Here is a 21,161-nt window from a genome sequence, read left to right as displayed (position 1 = left end):
TCTGAGATAGTAGTTCTGAATAAACAGAAGTCTTAAGGTTGAAGTCAGTTCGACATTGAAATCGAAAGTAATTTCGTTTATTGGTCTGATTAGAAGAGGAATGATAATATTTTCGATGATAACTACGTCACCAGTATCCGAGGTCGTTTATCACGCTCAGTGTACACACATCTAGAAGCACCCTCTCTCGTAGACGCCTCTTCTCGTAGTTCCATAATAATCTTACTAGACTGCGTGGACTGGTCCCGAATGAAAAATCGGGATCGCCGTTATTTCTTTCTTGAGCAGCCAGAGAGGCGTCATTAAAAGGTGGATCGTGGACAGTCGCATCAACGCAAAACAGGTGTGCCTCTTCAAGTGAACAGCGCTCTTGAAGTAGCATTTCATGCGGCTCTATTTACTGCAACAGTCAATAATTCGATATATCTTTATGTGTATATTATTTAAAGTGTTTCAGTTCTTGTTTCAATATTTAAGTTCAATATTCATTTTTATATGTATTATTACTTAATTGTTGAATCATAATGTTTGTAAACGAAATAAATTAGTTATTACGTCATTTCGTAAAATAGAATCTTCTTAATTCTTCTTTCCATTCGTTTCATTTTTTACTTTCTCGGCTATCAAACTATTAATGTAAATCTTTCTTGTTTCGTAAACAGCGTCCACGAATGATCTTTTCTGCCAGAAATTCTTCTCCTTTTTCCCAAAGTGCTTTAAGTGTCTCCGTAGTTGTTTGTTCATTAGGTCATCCAGATTCTTCAAGTAATCAGAATCATTTATTTGATCGTCGGTGATGATGGCGGTATGTTGATTTTTTAATATTTTATCGTCGCTCTTTGTCTTTATTCGATGATACTCGTTTTCCATGTATTTTGTCAAATCCAAAGCAGGTAAATAGTGATAAGATTCCAATGGCTTCAAGGTTCTATATTGTCTTGCATGCGACAGACAAAATTCCATATCTTCGTCTTCTATTAATTTCAATTGTATTCCGTTTTGGTTCGAAAATACGTCAGATTCAATTTTCGAGGCGTGTGCATTTAAAAAGGCTTTCCGCAAATTCTTTCCACGTTTAGCTTGACTTGGATCCTTCAACCACCACATTTCTTTCAGCAATATTATTTCTTGCTCTTTACTTTTGTCTTCATAGATCTAAAAAACATTAAAAAATGAAGAAAAAATGGTTTTTAAAAAATCAATCTTCTAAAAAAAAACTAAAAATACATAACATGAAAAGTTTCAAAAAATTTAAGATTTTAGGATTTATAATAGTATTGAAAAACGTAATTATCTGTAAATTAATACATGACTTGTGAACAATATGACTAAATACATAATTTCCTTAATTATATCCTTTGAGAAAATTTATTTTAAATGAAGTTACAATTTTTAAAGGTAATTATAAGAGTGTGCAAGAAGAATTGATGTGCAATTGACGGTCATTTCTCGTTGGGTAGGTTTAAAATTACTTTAAACAAAAGTTTTCTCGATAAACTGGAACAAATATATACCTCTACAACGTCCCGAGCATCTGTAACAACCTGAAGAATCCAATACGGTGGTTCTAAAGCTTGGACATCACTCGCGAATTGCTTCGTGTCCTTCCTCATCGTCGACAGACCTGACCTTGATGATGCTTTATTCCCAGATTGTATTTTTATTTTAATATTTTCAGCTCTCTTCATCTTTGCCTGGTTCGCGACTGTCCACTCGACATTCGTGAGGGGCCAACTATTGTTGAACACGAAAGCCTCTATATAATATAAATTTTTTTTCTTCGCATTTTTCTTCTTTTTTTTAATATCTTGGCTATTATTCTCAGTCCTATAATCTTCCTCATTCCTGGTGGTATGTTTCAAAATCACTAAGGGTAATAATACCGTTGAATCACCGTTCACGTCAATCAAAATGTTGCCATCTTCATCGGCAACTTTTATTCTGATTTCCGTTAGGTTGTAAGAGGTTGTCAACCTTATCGAAACGATGCTTCTCTTTGAAGTCGTTTGCAGAATACAACGCAAGATACAATCTCTCACGTTCGGGATATAAGTACCGATTAATTCGTCGACTTTCAGTCTTGGTGGTTTGATCTCTAAGGACAAAGGCTGCTGCTCATCCAGTTGATAGAGTATTGGGTCACCTTTCATAGTAATCACGCGAATTGTCCAGTCAAACTCTTTAAAATGCTTATCGCTCCAGCTGTAAGCGAACACCGTGTAACCATCCGGAAGGTACTCGTAATAAGTTGGAATCACGTGGTTCACAAGACGTGTCATCTCGCGTCCATTTTGGTTGTTGAAGACACGCAGTGCGAAACGAGGAAGATCGATTAGCAATTCGAAGGCCGCGAGAACCGCCTCTTTGGGCTTAGGATTTACAACGAGCCTAACAATCGGGAAGTACTGTTCGTACCTGATGTTTTTTAGGATACCTTTGAATTCCTGAATATTCAGAACGTGTATGAAGTCTTCAGAACAAGGATACAGATCACGCAGGCTGTCATGACGATTAATAACGTTCCTTAATAATCGACTTGCGAGAGACAAATCAAATAGAGCGGATATCTTCAGGAGTCGTTCACGAATCTGCGTATGGAAAGCGTGATCAGGATTGTGAAGTTTTTTATATCCTTTGACGACAGCCATCTTGAGAAAAGATTGAATCGTAGTTGCAGCTTGATCTAGGACTTCTTCACAATTGCCCGATGTGGAAAACCATATTTTCGAAGTTTCTCTTATTGCAAGATTTTGAAAAATATTTCGATTTGTCATTAAATCGAGAGATTCTAATCTAATACGCGGATTTAGGAAAAATATTTTCAAAGAGTGAAGAATGTCTTGGAGTTCTTCCTCAGAAACAATCTCCTTGATCAACCGAACTTGTTCTTCCATGAAGAAATGGTGTATTAGCGTCCGAAAATTTTTATTTTCTTTTGAAGAAGCAAACTGCAAGTTAGGCATGTAGCTTTGGTAAAAGTTTTTCAACATTGATGGGTAATTCCTTGTTCCAAACGATCGATAAGCTTTACAGAGGTTGTCGCTAATTATTTTCGATATCTGCTCAATTCTGTTCGACTCTGAGGTCATCAGTTGTTGCACAGTTGCTCGATCTCCAAGATAAAAATCCGTATCTGAAGAAATAATCATCAGACCTGAGTCTAAACGACTGTGAATCTGCAAAAGTTGCCTGCCAGCTTCCAATTCCACAATAGTTGACTTGTTGCCAGTAGTGGAAATAGTTATTGATTGATCCGATGAATCCGATATAAAGAACCAGTTGTATTTTTCAAGGATCAAGTAATTCTTTTTGTGCAAATCGTTCTTCTTCTTCGGTGCGGCGCAAAGATTGACCAAGAAAAATTTTTTCTTCGGAGAATCGCAGAACAAATACAGAGGTTTATATCTGGATTTTAATATCTTGCCGATATTGTTGTAAATGTCTGTAAGTTTTCAAATCGAAAAAAATTTTAAGAAAATTGGGTCGAAATCTCATTGTGTGTTATCTTTATGAAAAGAAGAATTCAATCTATTTTTAAAATTAATCTTTAACATTATGAATATCTGATTTCTTCGAGAAAAGAATCTTAATTATAAGCTATAGTAAAAAATCCTTCGATTTATGTATATTTGATCTATTTTTTTTAATTAAATATATATTGTCTAGAATTCTATTTAAAAGAATTCCAGACAATTCTTTGTCTAGAATTCTTTTAGACAGAAACTTCAATAAAAGTATACCTGCTTTTTCCTTTTCAGTTTCTTTTATTGAAGCAGCCTTTGCTGTTTCTGATTTATGATTCTCACTGGCTATCTTTAATATGTCTGTTACTCGAATCGATTGCTGGAAGTACTCCAGCTTATAAAACAGATATACTTCCGTCACGTATGAGGCTATTTTGTTGAAGTCGATCCATCGATTGACGTCTTCCTTTGCTTCTTCTTTCGATGCGGTGGGTAAGTCTGATATTCTCTGAGATCTCATTCTCCGAGTAAATTTATCGGACCGCTCGATCTCGTTTGAAGAGATCAAGTTTCCTGCAACGTCACTTTTATCACGACCAACGCTCCTGTTGCACTCTTTGAGAGGACTGATCACTTTCAAATAACGAATCGGGACGAAGTAATCGGCAAGATCGATCATATTTCGCGAAACGGCCCACTTTAACCAGCGATGAAATTTCCACTTTGCTAATGGCGGCTTTACCTTAAGAAAAGTAATTTAAATTGGAGCCAATTTTACAACCCGCACAAAAAATCTAAGAATATAATAGAAACATCTAACAGATATATATATCTGGTATATATTTCTAATATTCTCCTCATATTCTAACTTTATAAGCGTTTCAGATTTTTGAGTTATTTGGAATGTTAGCAGTTTTATTTCTTCTAAGATGTTTTCTTTATTTTTTACAGTTACTCATTATTTTATTATTACTATTATTTCCTTATTTTTTTCCAGAGAATTTATAACGATTATCTGTACCTACTATCTGAGTTTCTTAATAAGTAATAAATATCATCGCGATAGCTATCAAGAGACAGTTATTGAATTGAGACTTGATGCTCTTACATCTTTGGGATCGAGAGGAATATCACGTGACTGGACGATATGAATTATGTGATCCCAGCAGGGTGACAGCCCAGGCACCGCATCGCTTCCGAGTGCTCGCATGTCGCCCAAGAGGACAAATAGCGCGATCGGTTGAGGTTTACCGGGTTCGGCGGCAAGCCAAGTTTCTCTGGGTTTCTTTGTCTCGCTAGTCATATTCACAGAGCTTTCTATTCGGAAATATAGACGGGAATAACGTAATGCGGTAACCGAAGAAACGTCCATAGATCTTTATGTATGTACAGTACATATACATTCGATGGACATACCTGGAATATAATCTTGTGCGGTTTGCGAAGTCCACTCAAAACGTTCGGAATATTTTGTTAGGAAATCCCACTTATCTTGCAACGTAAGATGCGCGATATTCATTGTCAAGCAGGTCCAACCTGTGTTACTATTAAAATTTATATTACTATAGAACGTTTCTTATAGCGTATTCGATTACTTACTCGACCCGACTCTGAGTCAACAGTCTGTTCTTTTTAGCTGCATTTCTTACACAATTTAGCTCTTTTGCAGCTAAACAGAACAGACTATTGACTCGGAGTCGGGTCGAGTCAGTAAATCGAATACGCTATTAGAATCGTCAACAGGATCAATTATGGTGATTAATTTGTTCATAGCAGATAGCAGATTTTGAAACGAGTCGTTAAAAATTAGTTTAAAGAAAGAAACTGTTTTTGAACTAAAGTAATTACATTAATTATTTTATTGAAAACAAAATGGACGTTGTGTCCACCTGTAAAACAAGTGATTGGATGAAAATCGACGATCTCGCGGCGTTTGGTCCAAGTCAATGAGGCCAGTTTGAGAAGTGCTTTGGCGAGAAGCATCGGCCATAGCTCGAAGTTGTTGGACGTTCGTGGTAAAAGAGGCTTGCCATTTTTATCCACAGGAACGATGTCGTCCACTAAGATGCGACGCCAGCACCCCATACAATATAATCTTACAATATATTTTCCTAGAAGATGTTTATACATTATCTGTTAATTGGAACCAAAGTGGTTTAAGCGACATGCAAAAATAAGATAAATCTATCATCTGCATATATGTAATATAAGCTGCATAAGATAAATCTATCATCTGCATATATGTAATATAAGCATATATGTAATATATTCAAAGATTGATAATAATTTTTCAAAAATAAGATAAATCTATCATCTGCATATATTACATATATGCAGATGATAGATTTATCTTATTTTTGCATGTCGCTTAAACCACTATATATTACATATATGCAGATGATAGATTTATCTTATTTTTGAAAAATTATTATCAATCTTTGAATATATTACATATATGCTTATATTACATATATGCAGATGATAGATTTATCTTATTTTTGAAAAATTATTATCAATCTTTGAATTTGAGATTCAACAATGCAAACAAAGGATTTAGAAAATTTTTATGTAAATCATCCAACTATTGTGAATTGAATATAATGCCATATCTACCGTTTGGATTTATTATGGGTCGATGCTGGATGTCTTTCCCAGCTTTGTTCATGGAATATACGTGCATCCAACCATACCAGGGATTATTGCGACCAATCCAAGTGAAATTCGAGCTCTCTCCGCCAATATCTAAACCTTCCCGACCGCAATATTGCAAGTTTGTCAGCGTGGACACAAACCATCTCACAAACTGGAAATTGCTATTATCATTAACGCTGCTCTTGTTTGTCGCTTCGCAATTTGTAAGTCATTAAATGTTACATTACATTATAGTTTAAAAAATACCTCGCTGTGTAACAGATGCTTATTGTTTGTAACCAGATCAAGATGTTCCACGGTCGTTATGTATACAGTCGGAGGAGCCTGAAGAGTATTTCCGTTTTCATAATGTTTGTGTACATTAATATAATATTTTATTGTGTTAGTTTATTCAGAACTTAATAATCGCTTCTTTACTTCAAAGTGACACAATTCAAAAAATTAAGTTTCCTAAAAAAGGGAGAAAGCTATTTTTTGATTTGAAAAAATTGCTGACTAATCAAATAATATTGGCAAAAAAAAGGTATTTTTAATATGATTAAATGTCATTTTTGTAATTTTTGTTTCACAATTTTTAAAAATCTTTTTTAAATTTTGATTATTTTGACGATATTTTTAAACCACTCCTTTTGAGTGACAATTGTGATAATTTTTATGAAGTTAAGTTAATTCACTTTTGATGAAATGGAATGTTTATTTAACTCATGATAATAACTCAAAAATCATGTATTTTATGTCACTTTTAAAGTAAGGGAGTCAATTAAAAAAATTAATGTCCGTTATCTAAAGTGCATAATTAAAATAGTGACAGTACAGTCAAGTGTTCCAAATCTTTTGCTCGTATCCAACGGTCAGGTTCTAAAGACCAAGGCATAACGACACGTTCTGCGTCTAGGAATAGACCATCTGGACCGTCTTTAGGTATCTCCCATTTCTCGTTATTCAAATCGGAATCCTTCCATTCCGGCCATTCGTATGCAGTATACGCGTCAGGACGATGATTAGTCTTAGCGGTGAAAAAGCGTTTAGACTTTTCTGACATATTGCGAGAAAAATAGAAAGTAGGATGCAGAGAGCTGCATCTTCAAGAAATATAGGGATTTGTATAGGGCACTATAGGGCGTGACTATCAATTATAAATTATATTACTCTCAATTCTGAAAAAAGTATATATATTTTTATTGATCCTTTATATGTATATTATACACTATCATATGGACAGAATGGAATGTATTTATACCTTATCGATGGTCAAGAAACTAAAAGTTATCGATTAGTACGAAGAACTTATATAGTTAACGTATAGTACATTATAACGAATGTTTGTTATGCAAAAAAGATTAAGATAAAGCAATATATCTAGAATATCTTAATGATCTAGAATATCTTAAGAAATAATGATAAAGAAAAAAATTCTACGAAGGACTATGAACGTTCTACAAACAGCGTGATTTGTCATTTAGTATTCTCATCAATAGTTTCAGTCCTTTCTTCGATAAAATCTAAGTTCTATCCATTTATGTACAATTTTTTTGCAATTATAATTTCATAACAATTATACTTTCATAACATAGCAGAAGATACTCAGCGATCTCGATTCGGTAATTAATATATCACTATTCTTGCACTCTTGTTGAATCAACTGTCAACTTATTGTTAGATTTCTTATTGATAATTTTTTGTTTTTCGAAAAATTAGATTTCTTATCCATAATTTTTCGCATAAAATGACAACGTTGTTGCAGTTCGGCTCGTCGCTAAGCCGACGTTTTAATTGGCATGAAATTATTTAATTATATACATACATTTGATCATTAGAACGGATGAAGCGCTACAGCTAAACATATCCTCCACATTCGACTAATCAGTCCTAATTTAAGTCCTAATAAAAATCCGTTAAACTAGTAACAGATATTTTTTATCATAACAAATATCAAGTTTTTAAAGTTCGGAAATTATATCCCAAATTGAAAGTACGCTAGAAGAAGCTAATTCTCTAACCGCGAAGGATAAATACAACAAGGTGAATTGAACGAATATTTAATATTTCGTAAATTAGAAATAATATCAAACATGATCTTCAATACGGTCGTCAGTACTTCTATAATACAATGATAATATACCTTCACGGAAAAAATGTCTGCGACAACGACGCAAAAGAGATATTCAGTCAAGATAAGTTTACTTTCCTTCCCCTTTCCTAGTGAAAATTTTTTTCAGAATTTTTGTACAAATTGGAACATTTTTTTTAAATATTAAGAAAGTCTATATCTTTTTTTAGAATTTTTCATACATATGAATTACGAAATATTCTAAGATTTTAATACTTTTTATTTTATAATTTTTGAAAAAATATATTTTAAACTTTTTCAGAATTTATAAGATTTCGTCAGAAATTATATATAGGAAGAGAAATCTTAGAAATTTAAAAATATATTTCAGAATTTATACAGGTGTGTGTATATGAAGAATTCTAAAAAGGATGTATACTTTCTCAGCACTTTTAAAAAGTGTTCCAATTTGTATAAAAAATTTGAAAAATTTTCTAAAAGTTATAAGATTATATGAAAAATTCTGAGAAAAAAATTTCTCCAGGGGTTTTAACGGATTTTTTTCTTTTTTTAGTGTATCGAGAATCTTTGGCACTGATATTCGCTACAAATCTCCATCCTATTGAACACGCACTAAGTAAAAGTAACATTCATGCACAGTGATTTTTTAAACTATAAATATTTATAACTTTCTCTTTCTATCTAAAATCCTTCAAAAATATTTGTTCCAGCGGCAACTATATGTATAATATGTCTCATACGTGAAAATTAAGAAATAAAGTGTACTGGCTCGTAGAATGCAATTAACATACTTAGCAATTTCTCATTAACTATGTGTCTATGTGTGTTAACTACATTAAGAATGTAGTTAACAATAGCTAAATCTTACGCGAATGTAGATTTCTGAAACCTTCAAAACAATTAATTGACTTTAGTCATGACTGAAAACTTCCATTTGCAAATAAAAGCAAAAAAATGCTACGTAATGTCTCCACGTGTCATAAAAGAAAATTATAAACGCACTTTACTTTTTAACTTTTCCCGTATAATACATAATTTATTTATTGGTGTTATCTATTTGCAACTATTTAATAATCAAGAGAGCTATACTAATAGCGAAACTCAGCAGTACGCAAATACTTTCCTCATCCACTGTAAATAACATCTCCACGCGTAATACATATATTCTTTAAAAAAATAATCCCGCTTCTCTCCTTATAGAGATGGAAGTAAATCGAAATACGCACAAAAAATATATATATGTGTATATAAAATAATAAATCTACGATCTCTTGAGAATGTGAATGGCCCTCCGCGTTTATCAGGCGAACGCGAATGTCCGAAAATAATTCACGCCCTCAAACTGGCAGTGTTCGGAAAACCTGTTTTGCACGCGCAATTACAAACCCGTGTAAAGCAGGCATTATAAAAATCTTGATAATACTAAAACTGATGCTAGTTACTGGCATGTCACATAAATCACGACTGTTGTCGATCCGCAAAAGCATTACAGCTAACCCTCGTGACTTATTTACGATTGGCAAATAACTTATTTATCGAGAGTGCAGCTCATATTACTCAACAATAATTTATTCAATCAAGTAACCAGAAACTAACGGCAGTTGTTATTACTAGATGATTAACTGAAAAATTTTTCTCATTATTGCATTGTAATGCTTTCGCACAAACCGGATTCTAGCAGTTGCTGAACTATGAATATCCTGGGAAAAAGGAATTAGATCTGTTGAAATATAACCATATCTGTTTTAATAAATCTGATAAGCTCTGTAAATATTGTTTCTATCTGGCCAGATCTAAAAAGATATAATCAGACCCTCAAACATTTTTCATATAACATTAATTAATGCAATTTTATTGCTAAAATAAGTATTATTGATTAGTATTATATTTCATAATTCAATACGACAAAATTATAATTAAAAAAAAAACATTTCCCCGTTTAAATTCGCAGTAATTAATTTTATGGTGCTCTCAAGTGATCATTCAGTATAAGCTGTACCATATCCAGTATTACTTGATCTCTATGATCATATGGGAACTACTACTTTGATGATTCACGAACACTGAATGTTAATACATATATAAGTGTGACATATCTGGTCAATAGATGATGTATACTCCATATGGTTGTATATGAACATATCTGCGTGATCAGATCCGCGCAGATATGAGAAGTCTGTATACCTGAGCATATCTGAATAGATATAATTTGATCTGTCAAGATATAATTTTAATTTGACCTGGGATCTTATTTTATACATGTCTACTGATAGCTGTCAGTGTCGTTATGTGTCGTTGCGCAAATATTTTGTATAGTAAAAAAACTGCGCAGCTACATGGTGGACACCGCGCGACTCTATTATGCTAGGGGACTCGGATTTGATCCCCGGCAGATCCAAGAAATTCTCACGCGCTTATTACTCCTCTTCGGTGGTCTGGCAAACTATCAAGAGTATCTGTTGACGAAAACCTATCAAACTGTCGTTCGGAACTGGCGTTAAATCGTAAGTTCTGTATATCTGTGTATAACTTGCATACGCACCACGGACATACTACTAGTATGAGGTAGGCCCTGTCCCGACTTTGGGATGTTGCGCCATCGAATGAATTAATGAAAAAAGCTGCACAGCACTACTATCGGTAAGTGTACAGAATAGAGCCCTTGATCAGATCTAATCCTCTTTTCCCGAATAGAATATCGATTAGGAGAGTATCAATTACTTAACAATTACACCATTGTAGACGCGGTAGTCTACGTAAATGAATAAGTCTATCTGAACGGAATCGAAGGTCTAAATGCAAAAACGAATTCATTTCTGCAACTATTTCCATATTTGAAAAAAAAGAAGATAATAGTTTTCCAAATAGTAAATATTAAAGATTAGCAAATATCTTATAAGTATCTTCTAAGTATCTTGAGTTAAACGTAAAATCTATGTGAAATCTTTCAGTTTGTATCATATTTTCAGTGACAGAATAGCAAATAATCCCAGAAAGCCAAGTCTGCAAAGACAGATTTTGAGCAAAGTGTGCTACCAATTTCTGATGGCTATTCTGTCGATAAAAGCAGAATTTAATCGCAGTTAATGTCAGTCTACTGACATTTTTGATCAAATCTGCTGCTAGTTTGTCAATATTCTGCTAACATTTTACTTACTAAGATCATTTTTTGAGTGACGCATGAATTTCTTGCCTTTACTAATTGTAAATTTAATCAATCTGGTGTTTGGTTCTTATAACCAGATAATTTGAGTCATTGTTTTTTCGAATTAGAACCAGACCGTTCAGATATAGTACCAGTTATCCTCTATTAAGTAATCAAGGAAGCAGAATCGCGGATGAATAAACGAAGGCATCGATGTAATCGAGGATACATAAGCTGAAAGAATTCAGTAAATGGAAGGACTTCGTGAGGACTTAAGTCATCGTTTGCTCTCGCGAGTTTAGCATGCCTTGCCAGGTCCGGAAGCCCTTTGATCCTCCATCCGACCAGCTTGAAGTCTTTGGATTAGAGCGAAGAGATCCTCTTCGGGCACTGTGGATCCTGATTGAGTTTTTCCATTAGCTCTTCGACCTCTTTCCTCCTCAGCGTCTTGCAACGTTGATGCAGCAGGTAAAGGACTTCGTTGATCTTCTAGACGCGAACTCTGAAAGCAAACACACAATCCTTTGTACAAGGTGTCCTTCCTGTCGGGCAAGAGAAAAGTTTCGACAGTGCATCAAGCTAAATCCTAACCTGGCATCTGACAAGCATCTCGATAAAGGAATCGTCTGAGTCTTGATTGGTATTCAGCCCTGGTAGATAGGGTAACGTCACTCTTTGCTCATCCATTCGTTTGCTTTGCATTCCAGCGATTAATTCCAGTAAATCCTCACCATCCCTAAAAATAAATTTGTCAAACATCCGTTAGACACAATAAGTGTAATATGATATATTATCACGGTAAGTCGATGACTAGCGCCTATTCAAAAGAACTGAATGTTTCACATACTTGTCATCGATGTCAGATACTTCCGGCGAAATCGTTCGGTATTTTGGATTGTGCTTTGTGTTGAGCGCGCAACGTTGATCATCCATTCTGCCTGATTGAAACCGGGATAGAAGATCGAAAAAGTTATCTTCCTCTTTTTGAGAAGGTTGCGGCGCAACGTTGTCGTCTTTGTCCAACACGATTTCCGATTTATCTTTCTGCTTTGCATCAGGTGTGAGCTGATTAAATACAATTGTTAGTTTTATCAACTTAATGAAATATGTATAGTATGTTTTATATAATAAAATTTTAATTTTTTTCATGTAATTTTTTATCAATTTCATTTCAATGTTGATATTTTAATATAAATTATTAATTAACTTAAAATTAAAAGATTTAAATTAATTCATTATTTCAGTATTGTTTCAATAATAGAAAATTTGTGCAAACCTTAATGAGATCAAGATTGTCCATACTTTGTCGCCTGAGTCTATATCTACAGGGCATGGTTGTCGGAACATTCGATGTCGCATTTGTGGTTAATTTTTGGGTGTTTAGATTCTCCTTGTTGCATTCCTGTTGATTTGTTTCTAGACCGAGGATTTTTTGTAAGTCATCGACGTTCATTTGCGCAGTAGCTTGGCCCATTTGATCTTCCAACTCTTTCGAGATGTGCAGATGCAGATTCGAGTAGTGCAGCGCTTTCTCATGATTGCCCATAGCGGCGTAAGCATTGCCCAGCGACCAACAGGCGCGTCCTTCGCCGACGCGATCCTTCAATTGCTGAGCTATACTCAGATGCCACAAGTGGTATTCAATGGCTGCCGAGTAATCGCGCAGGAGAGTATACGTGTTTCCCAAAGAGTAGCATGCTTGCGCCTCTACCTCACGATCTCCCAATTCTTGTGCAAGAACTAAGGTCCTCCTAAACATTGAATAAAATTTTTAATTTTTGATAATTTTGCAAATTACAAATTTATTTAAACTCTTTGTGTAGCAATTCAAAAGCAACATGACTAAAATACGTTCCCTTCAAAACCTCCCCGTTCCACTTTTTTACCTAAAATATTTTTTTTTCTAAAATTACAAATAGAAAAGGTTTTGAAAATGGGTCCTGTAAGATATTTGTGTTTACCAGTGTGAAATCATTAACAGCTTTCTAACATACTTATTTGCAACAATAACATTAAATTACAATAACACAAATTAAATATCCATTTAATCTATGATATTACTACTCCAGTTTCGACTTAAGACTGCATTTTAAGACCCATAATCAGTTGTCAAGTGGCATTCTGTTGTAGTAATTCTTAATAGGACAAAATATCATCGATGACATGTACGTGAAATATACGTACATGTAACCACTAAAATTGTTTAATTTTGTGCTTGTCAAGAGCATAAGTTAAAAATGTTCGTTAAACTCATACAACGAAAATGACTCTTTGCACCGAATGAATATATGAATTCATGGTCTCCAAAAAGTTAAACATTAATGCTATTTGCACAAAACAACAAAGATGCATGGTTATAATTTGTTAAAACCATATTTACTTGTAATGCTGTGCAGCCTTCTCAAATTCGCCTAAAAATATGTGCGAATTTCCTAAATTGCTGTTGGCCCTTCTTTCCGCTGGTTTGTCGCCAAATTCTCTGGCAATTTTTAAACGTTCATTGTGATAATAAATAGCCTGTTGGAAATCGCCCAGTAAGTAGAATGTATTGCCCAAGTTGCCGCATGCTCTACCTTGAGCAGCGGAATCCTCCAGTTCCCTCATAAGCTCTAAATTTTCTCTGCAAAAAAACGAAAGGCACTAAGAGACATGTACAACATAAATTTTAAAATTAATTGAAAATAATTGTGTGGATTAAATCTTACTCATAATAGCGCACCGCCTGTTGCAAGCACTGTCGAACATCTTCAGGGAACTCTCCTGGATCCTGATGACCTATTCTACCTGCTTGCTTGCCCTTCGCGTGATACACATTTCCTAAATTATACAGGGCTCTTCCCTCGCTAAGCTGCACACAAAAAAAGGAATTATACATTTATAAAAATATAAATTATAAAATTCCTCAAAACTATTTTATTTAAATTTTTTTGTAGTGCAGTTTTAAATATGAGATCGGAATGTAGCATAAAACAGCACACCGTCAATAATATAGATAATAGGGTAGTAACCTAACCTAATCTTCTCTGTATATAGTCGTGATATATACGTTATATCTGGCGGAACCACAATAGAGAGATATGTATATAAATCGACAAAGATAACATTTTACATCAAAGTGAGAGGATTCTAGAAACTATTAACTTGTATGTATTTTGTATAGATAATGTGAGAGAACTCGTCTATCACTACCAATTATACTAGGTATGTAAATTTTGAGACTCAGTTTCTCAGACGCTCTTTTTTGTTTATCTTACAAAAAGTTAATTGTTGCAAAGTTCGAAACAGTATTGATACTTTCTATTGTTAATACTTTTGAAACCTCCACAGGAATTTTCTATACCGAAGCTAAGCGTTTCACGAATTATCTTCATGTCCCAATTTATTATTAAAATGCCAATGTTTTTGTGAACATTACAATTTACTTCATAAAGGCGACAAGCAGCCTGATATTGAGCTTTCTAATTTGTATTTATGTTTCTACAGATTTGTTTTTTATTTAAGGATGTATATTGCATCTATTTTTATAAGTGTGTTAATATTTATACTTTGATAAACTATATCTGTATATAAAAGTTATATTTAGTACAATCTATTTTTATTGAACAGCTCATTCTTATAGTTCATTTACTTTTTTTGTTATTATTTTATTGCCACAATTATGAACTAAAAATAGTAAAAATCTCAATTTTTTTGTATCACAGTTTCTTAAGTATCCAAAATGATTTATGTAATGTTTCGTTGCGATTTACAAATTAGAGATTTAGAACAAATAAATACTTTGTTCATTTACAAAACAGCTAATCTGCTTCGCAATATAATTTCGCATGAATTATCTTGAATACTTACAGTACTAATATTAAAAAATTGAATTTTTTTGTTGCTATTTTATAATACATTTCCATAGATTTTTGTTGCAGCATAGAGATAAAAGATACTATCTTTATCGGAATAACTTTTAATCACAGTTTCTAAATCACCGCTGAATTTTTTGTGTTACTTTTAAATGCGATCTAGAATAATTTTTTCATAATTTAAAAAATATTTGTAATACATCCTTTAAGAAATAGAAAAGCGGTATGTCAGTATCAGTAATTTTTCTCTTATTGAAATATGAGTACCTTATCCCCAATCTCTCTAGATATTTCCAGATGCCTCTTGCAGCATATCATGGCTTCGTCAAACTTTCCAATAACTTTCAGTGTGTTTCCCAGATTCCCACTAGATTTTGCTTCGCCCAGTTTGTCGCCCATATTCCTGGCGAGAGTCAGGTCTAACTTGTGATACTGCATCGCTTTGACATAGTCACCCAAGTAGAAGTACGCGTTACCCAGTTGGCTGTAGATAGCACTTAGTATTCGCAGATCGTCTGTACCAGCTTGGATTGCTGCCTGGAAGAACGCCACCCCGGATTTGCAATCCCCAGCTTTGCATAAGCGTTCGCCCTCCAGCGCTAGTTCCAGACACATGTTCCATCTCTCGCTATTCTGCTAAAAAACGTTACAAACATCATATTGGGATATTCTTTTACAGAATCTTTTACAGAAAATGATTCTACATTTTCAGTTAATCGTCGCAGACTTTGCATGTCATAAAGAAGTGTTTATAGAATTGTTAGTGAAATACATTTGAGTTATAGAGTGATTTTGGAAAATTTGCAAAATAATATTGAATAAACATCCAATTTAACAGTTACTAATATAAGATATACATCTTTTAGAATTATACAAATGTTGCAAATCATGCAAATGTTTGCGATACATTAACTATACAATAAAATATGTTACACAGACAAGATGAAAAAAATTTATTCTTTGATTCTACAAAGTAGATAAAAGAGAGAAGTTAAAGCAAAGCTTGATAGCGAAAAGTTGAAGATGGAAAAATGTTAAGCTTGATATGGATTAATTATTGTATATAGAATTATTGTATATAGAAAGACTCAGTAATATGCGTTTTATTACGAAAATGTGAAGATTTAAGAAAAAATTAATTCAAAAGCATATTTATTTCACTCGAATGAATTAAACTGTTCTTAACAAAGATATAACAAAGTTTGCTCCGGAACATAAAAACTGAGATAAAGTAAATTTCCTTGCGAGTCCACTCCGAAATATAACTCATACCATAGTAAATGATTGATCGACGAAACAAAATTGTGTATAAAGAAACAGGTGTGGCAGCGATAAGCGTGAGTCACGCGTGGGAAGCTCAGCGTCATTAATTGGGCGTTGATTCACTCACTTGTCCCTCGGACGACAGATTCTCCGCGCTGGCGCTTAGAGACATTCTAGTCTATCCGTAACGCCTTTTCTTCAACAGAATGAGATCCGACTCGTTCAAACGCCGTTAAAACAAGGCGGCCGTACGTTGCTATCGGTTCGCGAAATAACTGTAATTGCTCCTCGTAGCATGATACTCGAGAACTCCGATCGTAGGAATCAGCTCATTGTTGCGCTATCCTCCAAGCATAGCCCCGGACCCTTTTACTCCGAAGCGAAGAGCTGCTCCGACGCGAAACGGTTCTGGAGCGCGTCCAAACAAATGGCGCCGTCGGTATCGGTGAACCCAGATGGGAACCTTTTCACGCATGCGTTACTACCATAGAAGGGGAACGTATGTCCCCCATCATTTCTGTACGCATGCGTATTTTTATATAATAGGTATGTATACAGGGTGTTTCTGAAATAACTATGCTACTCCTAATAAAAAACTAAATCAAAAAGTCCTCTAAAAGTCCTCTGCAATTTTCGCAATTGTGTTAACAAGATATTAATTTCTAAAGGTTGCTGAATAAACGCGATAAAATCGATGTATAAGACAATTTTAAGATATTTTTCAATGTTCTCTCTCTGTGAAACATTTCAAGATGTTTTTTAAAGAACTCTTTTAGATATTTTGCTCAACTCAAAAAAATATTGCGAAAATTGCAAAATAGTAGAGGATTGTACGATTCAGTTTTTTATTAGGCACTATATGATTAGTGGGCGTTATTTCAGAAACACCCTATATACAGTTTAATTTTTATAGATGCTACGACTGGTAAAAAAAATTCTCATATCTCACAATATTTTTCAGAATACATGTTTGTGTGTATTTTAAATTATTTATATACAAGACTTCTGAAAAGTACTTTAAACTTCTTCAGATTTTATCAATTTTTTTCGGAAATGAGATAAAATGAGATTTTTTAATATTTAAGGAAATTTTAGAATGTGACAGCCGGACTTGATCGTATAAATCTTTTGAACTCCAATTAAATTGTATATAAAAATGTCGATAATAGTGATCTCTTTAATTATTATTTCTTACAAATTTTTTTATCTCTCATTTGAACGCATACGTCTGTCCTTACCTACCATATTAGATCATCTCTTGCAAGAACGACATCTATATTATCAGACATACAATTTTATTTTTTTATTGGCACATATACCACTTTGGTTTTACCGTATAAAATTTAAGTAATTAAGAGTAATAAACTAGTAATACGGTATTAATTTCGTAATTTATTAATTTTGTAGACATGTACATATGTTTAAAACTTAATAATATTCGATTTTTATTTAAAACTGTGATTTTAATGATATCATCCGAGTTTGATTATCAATAGAGATGATAACTGCTTAAAATTGTAATTTTTCGGCAATATATAAGATATTATATCATTAAAAGTATACATACTTATTTATACAACTTTTATATAATAAAAAATCACAAATATAATAATGTATCATCGTAAAATATTTATGTTAATAATCATAAATTTTTATTAATTGTCGGTAACGTCACAGAGAAACTCAGTGTACACTTCTGGGATGAACACTTCTCGTTGTAAGACATGATGCGAATCCATTCTATCGTCTACGTTCAGCTTTCTTATTTTTTCTCTTCCCTCAATACATAATCTAAAATCATCTCTCCGTCTTCCTGTGATTGTCCATTCACCTCTCTCGTAGCCTTTTGCGGTATCTTGTGCGGGTATCGCACGCTTGTCTATCTGGGAATACATAATCTAAAATCATCTCTCCGTCTTCCTGTGATTGTCCATTCACCTCTCTCGTAGCCTTTACCGTATCTATTGAAAATGTACTATCTCACTAATTCCGGTCTATTTATTAAATATCTATCCCAACCACTTAATCTCCCTGCGCATTAAAATCTCTATATTTTATCTTAATAAAAAACTTATACATTTCTTAGTTGATATTTCCAGACAAAGAAAACTTTTTTAGTAACAGCGTTCCCATGATAAGCAGTAATACTTTTTTGTTATATTTGTTTTAAAAAAGGCCAATTTGTAGTTTTTTTTGACAGTAATGTAATGTTATAGCCGCAGCTATAACCATTATAATATAATAAGAATGAGGCAACTTAGCAACAGCAATGTAGAAATTAATTAGGAAACTTGGTCATTCCGTAATGGAACTAAATACCACTGACTTCCGAAAAGTCAGCATACTCATTGCCTACTTTAGTTCAATTGCGAAAATACAATCTTGCGGAAGCAGCACGGAAATAACGCAAGCTGTTCTTCGCAAGTTGCAGAAAGACGGAAGCTATTGCCCGTCAGATTAAAAAATTAGGTTGCAAGAGTGTCAGCAATGACCACCTTAAAAATGAGAGCAACCGAAATCTGCTCGAACAGCTGACCGAAGTGCAAGTCCAGTCAGCAGTTCGAGCAAGTATATTAACCGTGACATACTGGCAAAAGAGAGTCTACTATCAGCTGTTATCCGAGACAACGCCCGTACGCCAACAGCTCTAATATAAAATATAAGTCAACCGATTCATAAAGTCAACGCGAACGCGAACTTATCATATAACCAAAATCGGGCCGACGCGAAATTGCAAAGTACATGTCAAGTGGCTAAATCTTGTAACACTTAATTTTTAATTGTGATAGTGTAAGAATTTACTAAAGTTATTAAAGTGTTATTTTGTATTGGGTAGTTTATTTGTGTGTCCGGGTCCTCGGCGAATCCCCTACCTGTATCCTTCACCCAAGGGTACAACAGTAATATGAATTTTTCTAATAAAGAGTGGATGTTTTTTATATAATACGAAAATAATTTTTTAATGAAGAAGTATTAGATACAGATTGATTCATTATCGATTGTCTATGCCTTATTATCAAACTCCTGAAATAGTTCTATTACGCGACTGTACACTAGAGTATTAACATCGATGGCTATTATAAAATCCAAATGAGTAAATGATTTTTGTTCCTCCAGTAGGACAACATTCGGCAGACGCTTATACAATTCGAAGATAGTCTAGAAACAAAAATATGGAAGATTATACAATTAGTAGTAATAATAATTTGAGAAAATAATTATTTCTTAGAGATTATTTTCATATATGTGTAAATACTATAAGTTGAAGAAACAAAATTTTTACTATAAATACAATATGTATGTATAGTATGCGTAATTTTTATAAAATTTTCAGTCATATCCGGAATAAATGGATTTAAAAGAATATATAATGTATTATTTGAAACATGCAACTTTGACCGATCTTGGCTTTCTTTATCGTATTATAAAATTTTGTTTCTTTTTTTGATTTATATTTTTTAATCAAAGATATTGTTATATAAAAGACAATGTGATCTTACCGATTTTAAAGCAAGCAAATCGTTACCGCCGTAAAATATAGCTACGGGCGCAGTAATTTTTTTAACATCATATGTTATAGGTGTAGCCTGTTTATAATGCTTGTAATTGCCGATATATCCATAGTCGTAAGCTTGAAATTTCTCTGCAACAATAAGTATTAATTATCTACATAAATATAGAATTAAAATTAAAAGATACTGACAAATCTTGAATTGATATTTTATGTTTATCTAAGTTTCACTTATAAAATAAAATATTACGTAATTAAAAAGAGTGAGAAATGTACTTAAAAAAACTTATTATATTGGAATACCAATATATGAGAAACATAAACTCAAATCAAGTAAATGTAATTTTTAAAAATTGTTTTCGTTATATTCAAGTAAATATGTATTTAAGAAAACTCCTAATAAATTGCTTCAAATAATATTTCCTTGAATATACAAAATTTGTTTTTTCAGTGTACATTTAATAAAGACAAAACAGTAAAAATATAACTGATAATATTAAAAAACATTTTAGATATGCATTAACGCACATTTCTTTTTTTATAATTGACTTAACAGATTATATTGTGATATGTCTGAAAGGAAAAGGAATACTCACTTGTAACCATATTTTGGTAATAATGAACTAATGTTTGCCTGGAACTGCCAGCCGGATAATTCGATAATATTTCCGGAAATGCTGTCTGCAATGAATGACTTTATTAGAAACGATTTTGATTTGTTGTATATATAAAATATATGTATATTAAAGTTTACAAACTTTATTGTATGATTTTTAATAATTCTCTAATTTTAGTCTTTAAAAAATATAAAAACAGTGTTATAACTAGCAAAATTATGCTAAATTATATATAATGTACAGTATTTAATTGCGATGGATTAGCTCCAGAGAACAGAAACACTGATGCAACGCAGACAGCCTGAGTAATTGTGTTATCTGCACACAGTGTTCTTCCCATCATAATGTTCGTTGATGTTAAGGATCCTACTTCATATATTTCATTAAAATCTAAAATTTCCTGATAAACAAATATAAACGTAAATATAAAGAATATAATGGAATAGAATTGTAATAAAGACTATATAAGATATTATATGTATAATACAAAAAAAAAATATTAGAATAATTATGCATCAAAAAGAAACCGTATTAGACCTATAAAAATTTGAATATATTTACTTAATTTAAATACGCACGCACGCACG

General features: G+C 33.0%; 4 protein-coding genes across 7 annotated transcripts in view; all 4 read right to left on the bottom strand.

Annotated features, from left to right (window-relative positions):
• Positions 1-89: 89 nt before the first annotated feature.
• LOC108764642 (uncharacterized) lies at positions 90-5,549 on the bottom strand. The gene is given in 8 exon segments (XM_018512970.1): positions 90-325; positions 328-393; positions 556-1,155; positions 1,515-3,442; positions 3,741-4,206; positions 4,573-4,781; positions 4,881-5,000; positions 5,354-5,549. Coding segments are annotated over 8 exon segments (3,783 nt in total). The 3' UTR covers positions 90-127.
• A 496-nt stretch (positions 5,550-6,045) lies between these two features.
• LOC108764625 (androglobin-like) lies at positions 6,046-7,158 on the bottom strand. The gene is made up of 3 exons (XM_018512949.1): positions 6,931-7,158; positions 6,363-6,440; positions 6,046-6,267 (listed from the first exon to the last, which is right to left on the bottom strand). The coding sequence occupies exons 1-3, from the start codon at positions 7,156-7,158 to the stop codon at positions 6,046-6,048; spliced, it is 528 nt and encodes a 175-aa protein (XP_018368451.1).
• A 2,967-nt stretch (positions 7,159-10,125) lies between these two features.
• On the bottom strand, positions 10,126-16,879 carry pins (G-protein-signaling modulator pins). 2 transcript variants are annotated; one of them, XM_018512958.1, is made up of 8 exons: positions 16,574-16,879; positions 15,451-15,819; positions 14,038-14,180; positions 13,713-13,952; positions 12,609-13,083; positions 12,180-12,397; positions 11,924-12,068; positions 10,126-11,834 (listed from the first exon to the last, which is right to left on the bottom strand). In XM_018512958.1, the coding sequence occupies exons 1-8, from the start codon at positions 16,616-16,618 to the stop codon at positions 11,631-11,633; spliced, it is 1,839 nt and encodes a 612-aa protein (XP_018368460.1). In that variant the 5' UTR covers positions 16,619-16,879; the 3' UTR covers positions 10,126-11,630. The 2 variants fall into 2 exon arrangements, with proteins under 2 accessions (XP_018368460.1, XP_018368461.1); XM_018512959.1 differs by having other exon boundaries at positions 15,451-15,816.
• A 2,499-nt stretch (positions 16,880-19,378) lies between these two features.
• Positions 19,379-21,161, bottom strand: part of LOC108764637 (gastric triacylglycerol lipase) — a 20,858-nt gene continuing 19,075 nt past the window's right edge. For 2 of the 3 annotated variants that reach the window (XM_018512964.1, XM_018512965.1), the window contains 4 exons: positions 20,816-20,974; positions 20,554-20,638; positions 19,947-20,089; positions 19,379-19,605 (listed from right to left, as the gene is read on the bottom strand). In XM_018512964.1, coding sequence (XP_018368466.1) covers positions 19,450-19,605; positions 19,947-20,089; positions 20,554-20,638; positions 20,816-20,974 — 543 coding nt within the window. In that variant the 3' untranslated portion in view covers positions 19,379-19,449. The remainder of the gene's footprint in view (positions 19,606-19,946; positions 20,090-20,553; positions 20,639-20,815; positions 20,975-21,161) is intronic. The other variant, XM_018512966.1, reaches the window with a different exon arrangement.

The sequence above is a fragment of the Trachymyrmex cornetzi genome, unplaced genomic scaffold (genome assembly GCF_001594075.2).
Source record: "Trachymyrmex cornetzi isolate Tcor2-1 unplaced genomic scaffold, Tcor1.1 scaffold441, whole genome shotgun sequence".
NCBI classification, from domain to species: Eukaryota; Metazoa; Arthropoda; class Insecta; order Hymenoptera; family Formicidae; genus Trachymyrmex; species Trachymyrmex cornetzi.
Note: the sequence above shows the minus strand (reverse complement) of the source record. Positions and strands in the feature narration are given on the sequence as shown.

Excerpts from the sequence above, each read along its gene's own strand:
- LOC108764625 (XM_018512949.1), bottom strand. The coding sequence starts at position 7,158 with ATGTCAGAAAAGTCTAAACGCTTTTTCACCGCTAAGACTAATCATCGT. Across the intron at positions 6,441-6,930 it reads AAGATTTGGAACACTTGACT|GCTCCTCCGACTGTATACAT; the intron begins GTACTGTCACTA and ends AATACTCTTCAG. Across the intron at positions 6,268-6,362 it reads AGCATCTGTTACACAGCGAG|TTTGTGAGATGGTTTGTGTC; the intron begins GTATTTTTTAAA and ends AGCAATTTCCAG.
- pins (XM_018512958.1), bottom strand. The coding sequence starts at position 16,618 with ATGTCTCTAAGCGCCAGCGCGGAGAATCTGTCGTCCGAGGGACAA. Across the intron at positions 15,820-16,573 it reads ATCTGTCGTCCGAGGGACAA|CAGAATAGCGAGAGATGGAA; the intron begins GTGAGTGAATCA and ends AACGTTTTTTAG. Across the intron at positions 12,398-12,608 it reads ACAATCTTGATCTCATTAAG|CTCACACCTGATGCAAAGCA; the intron begins GTTTGCACAAAT and ends GTATTTAATCAG.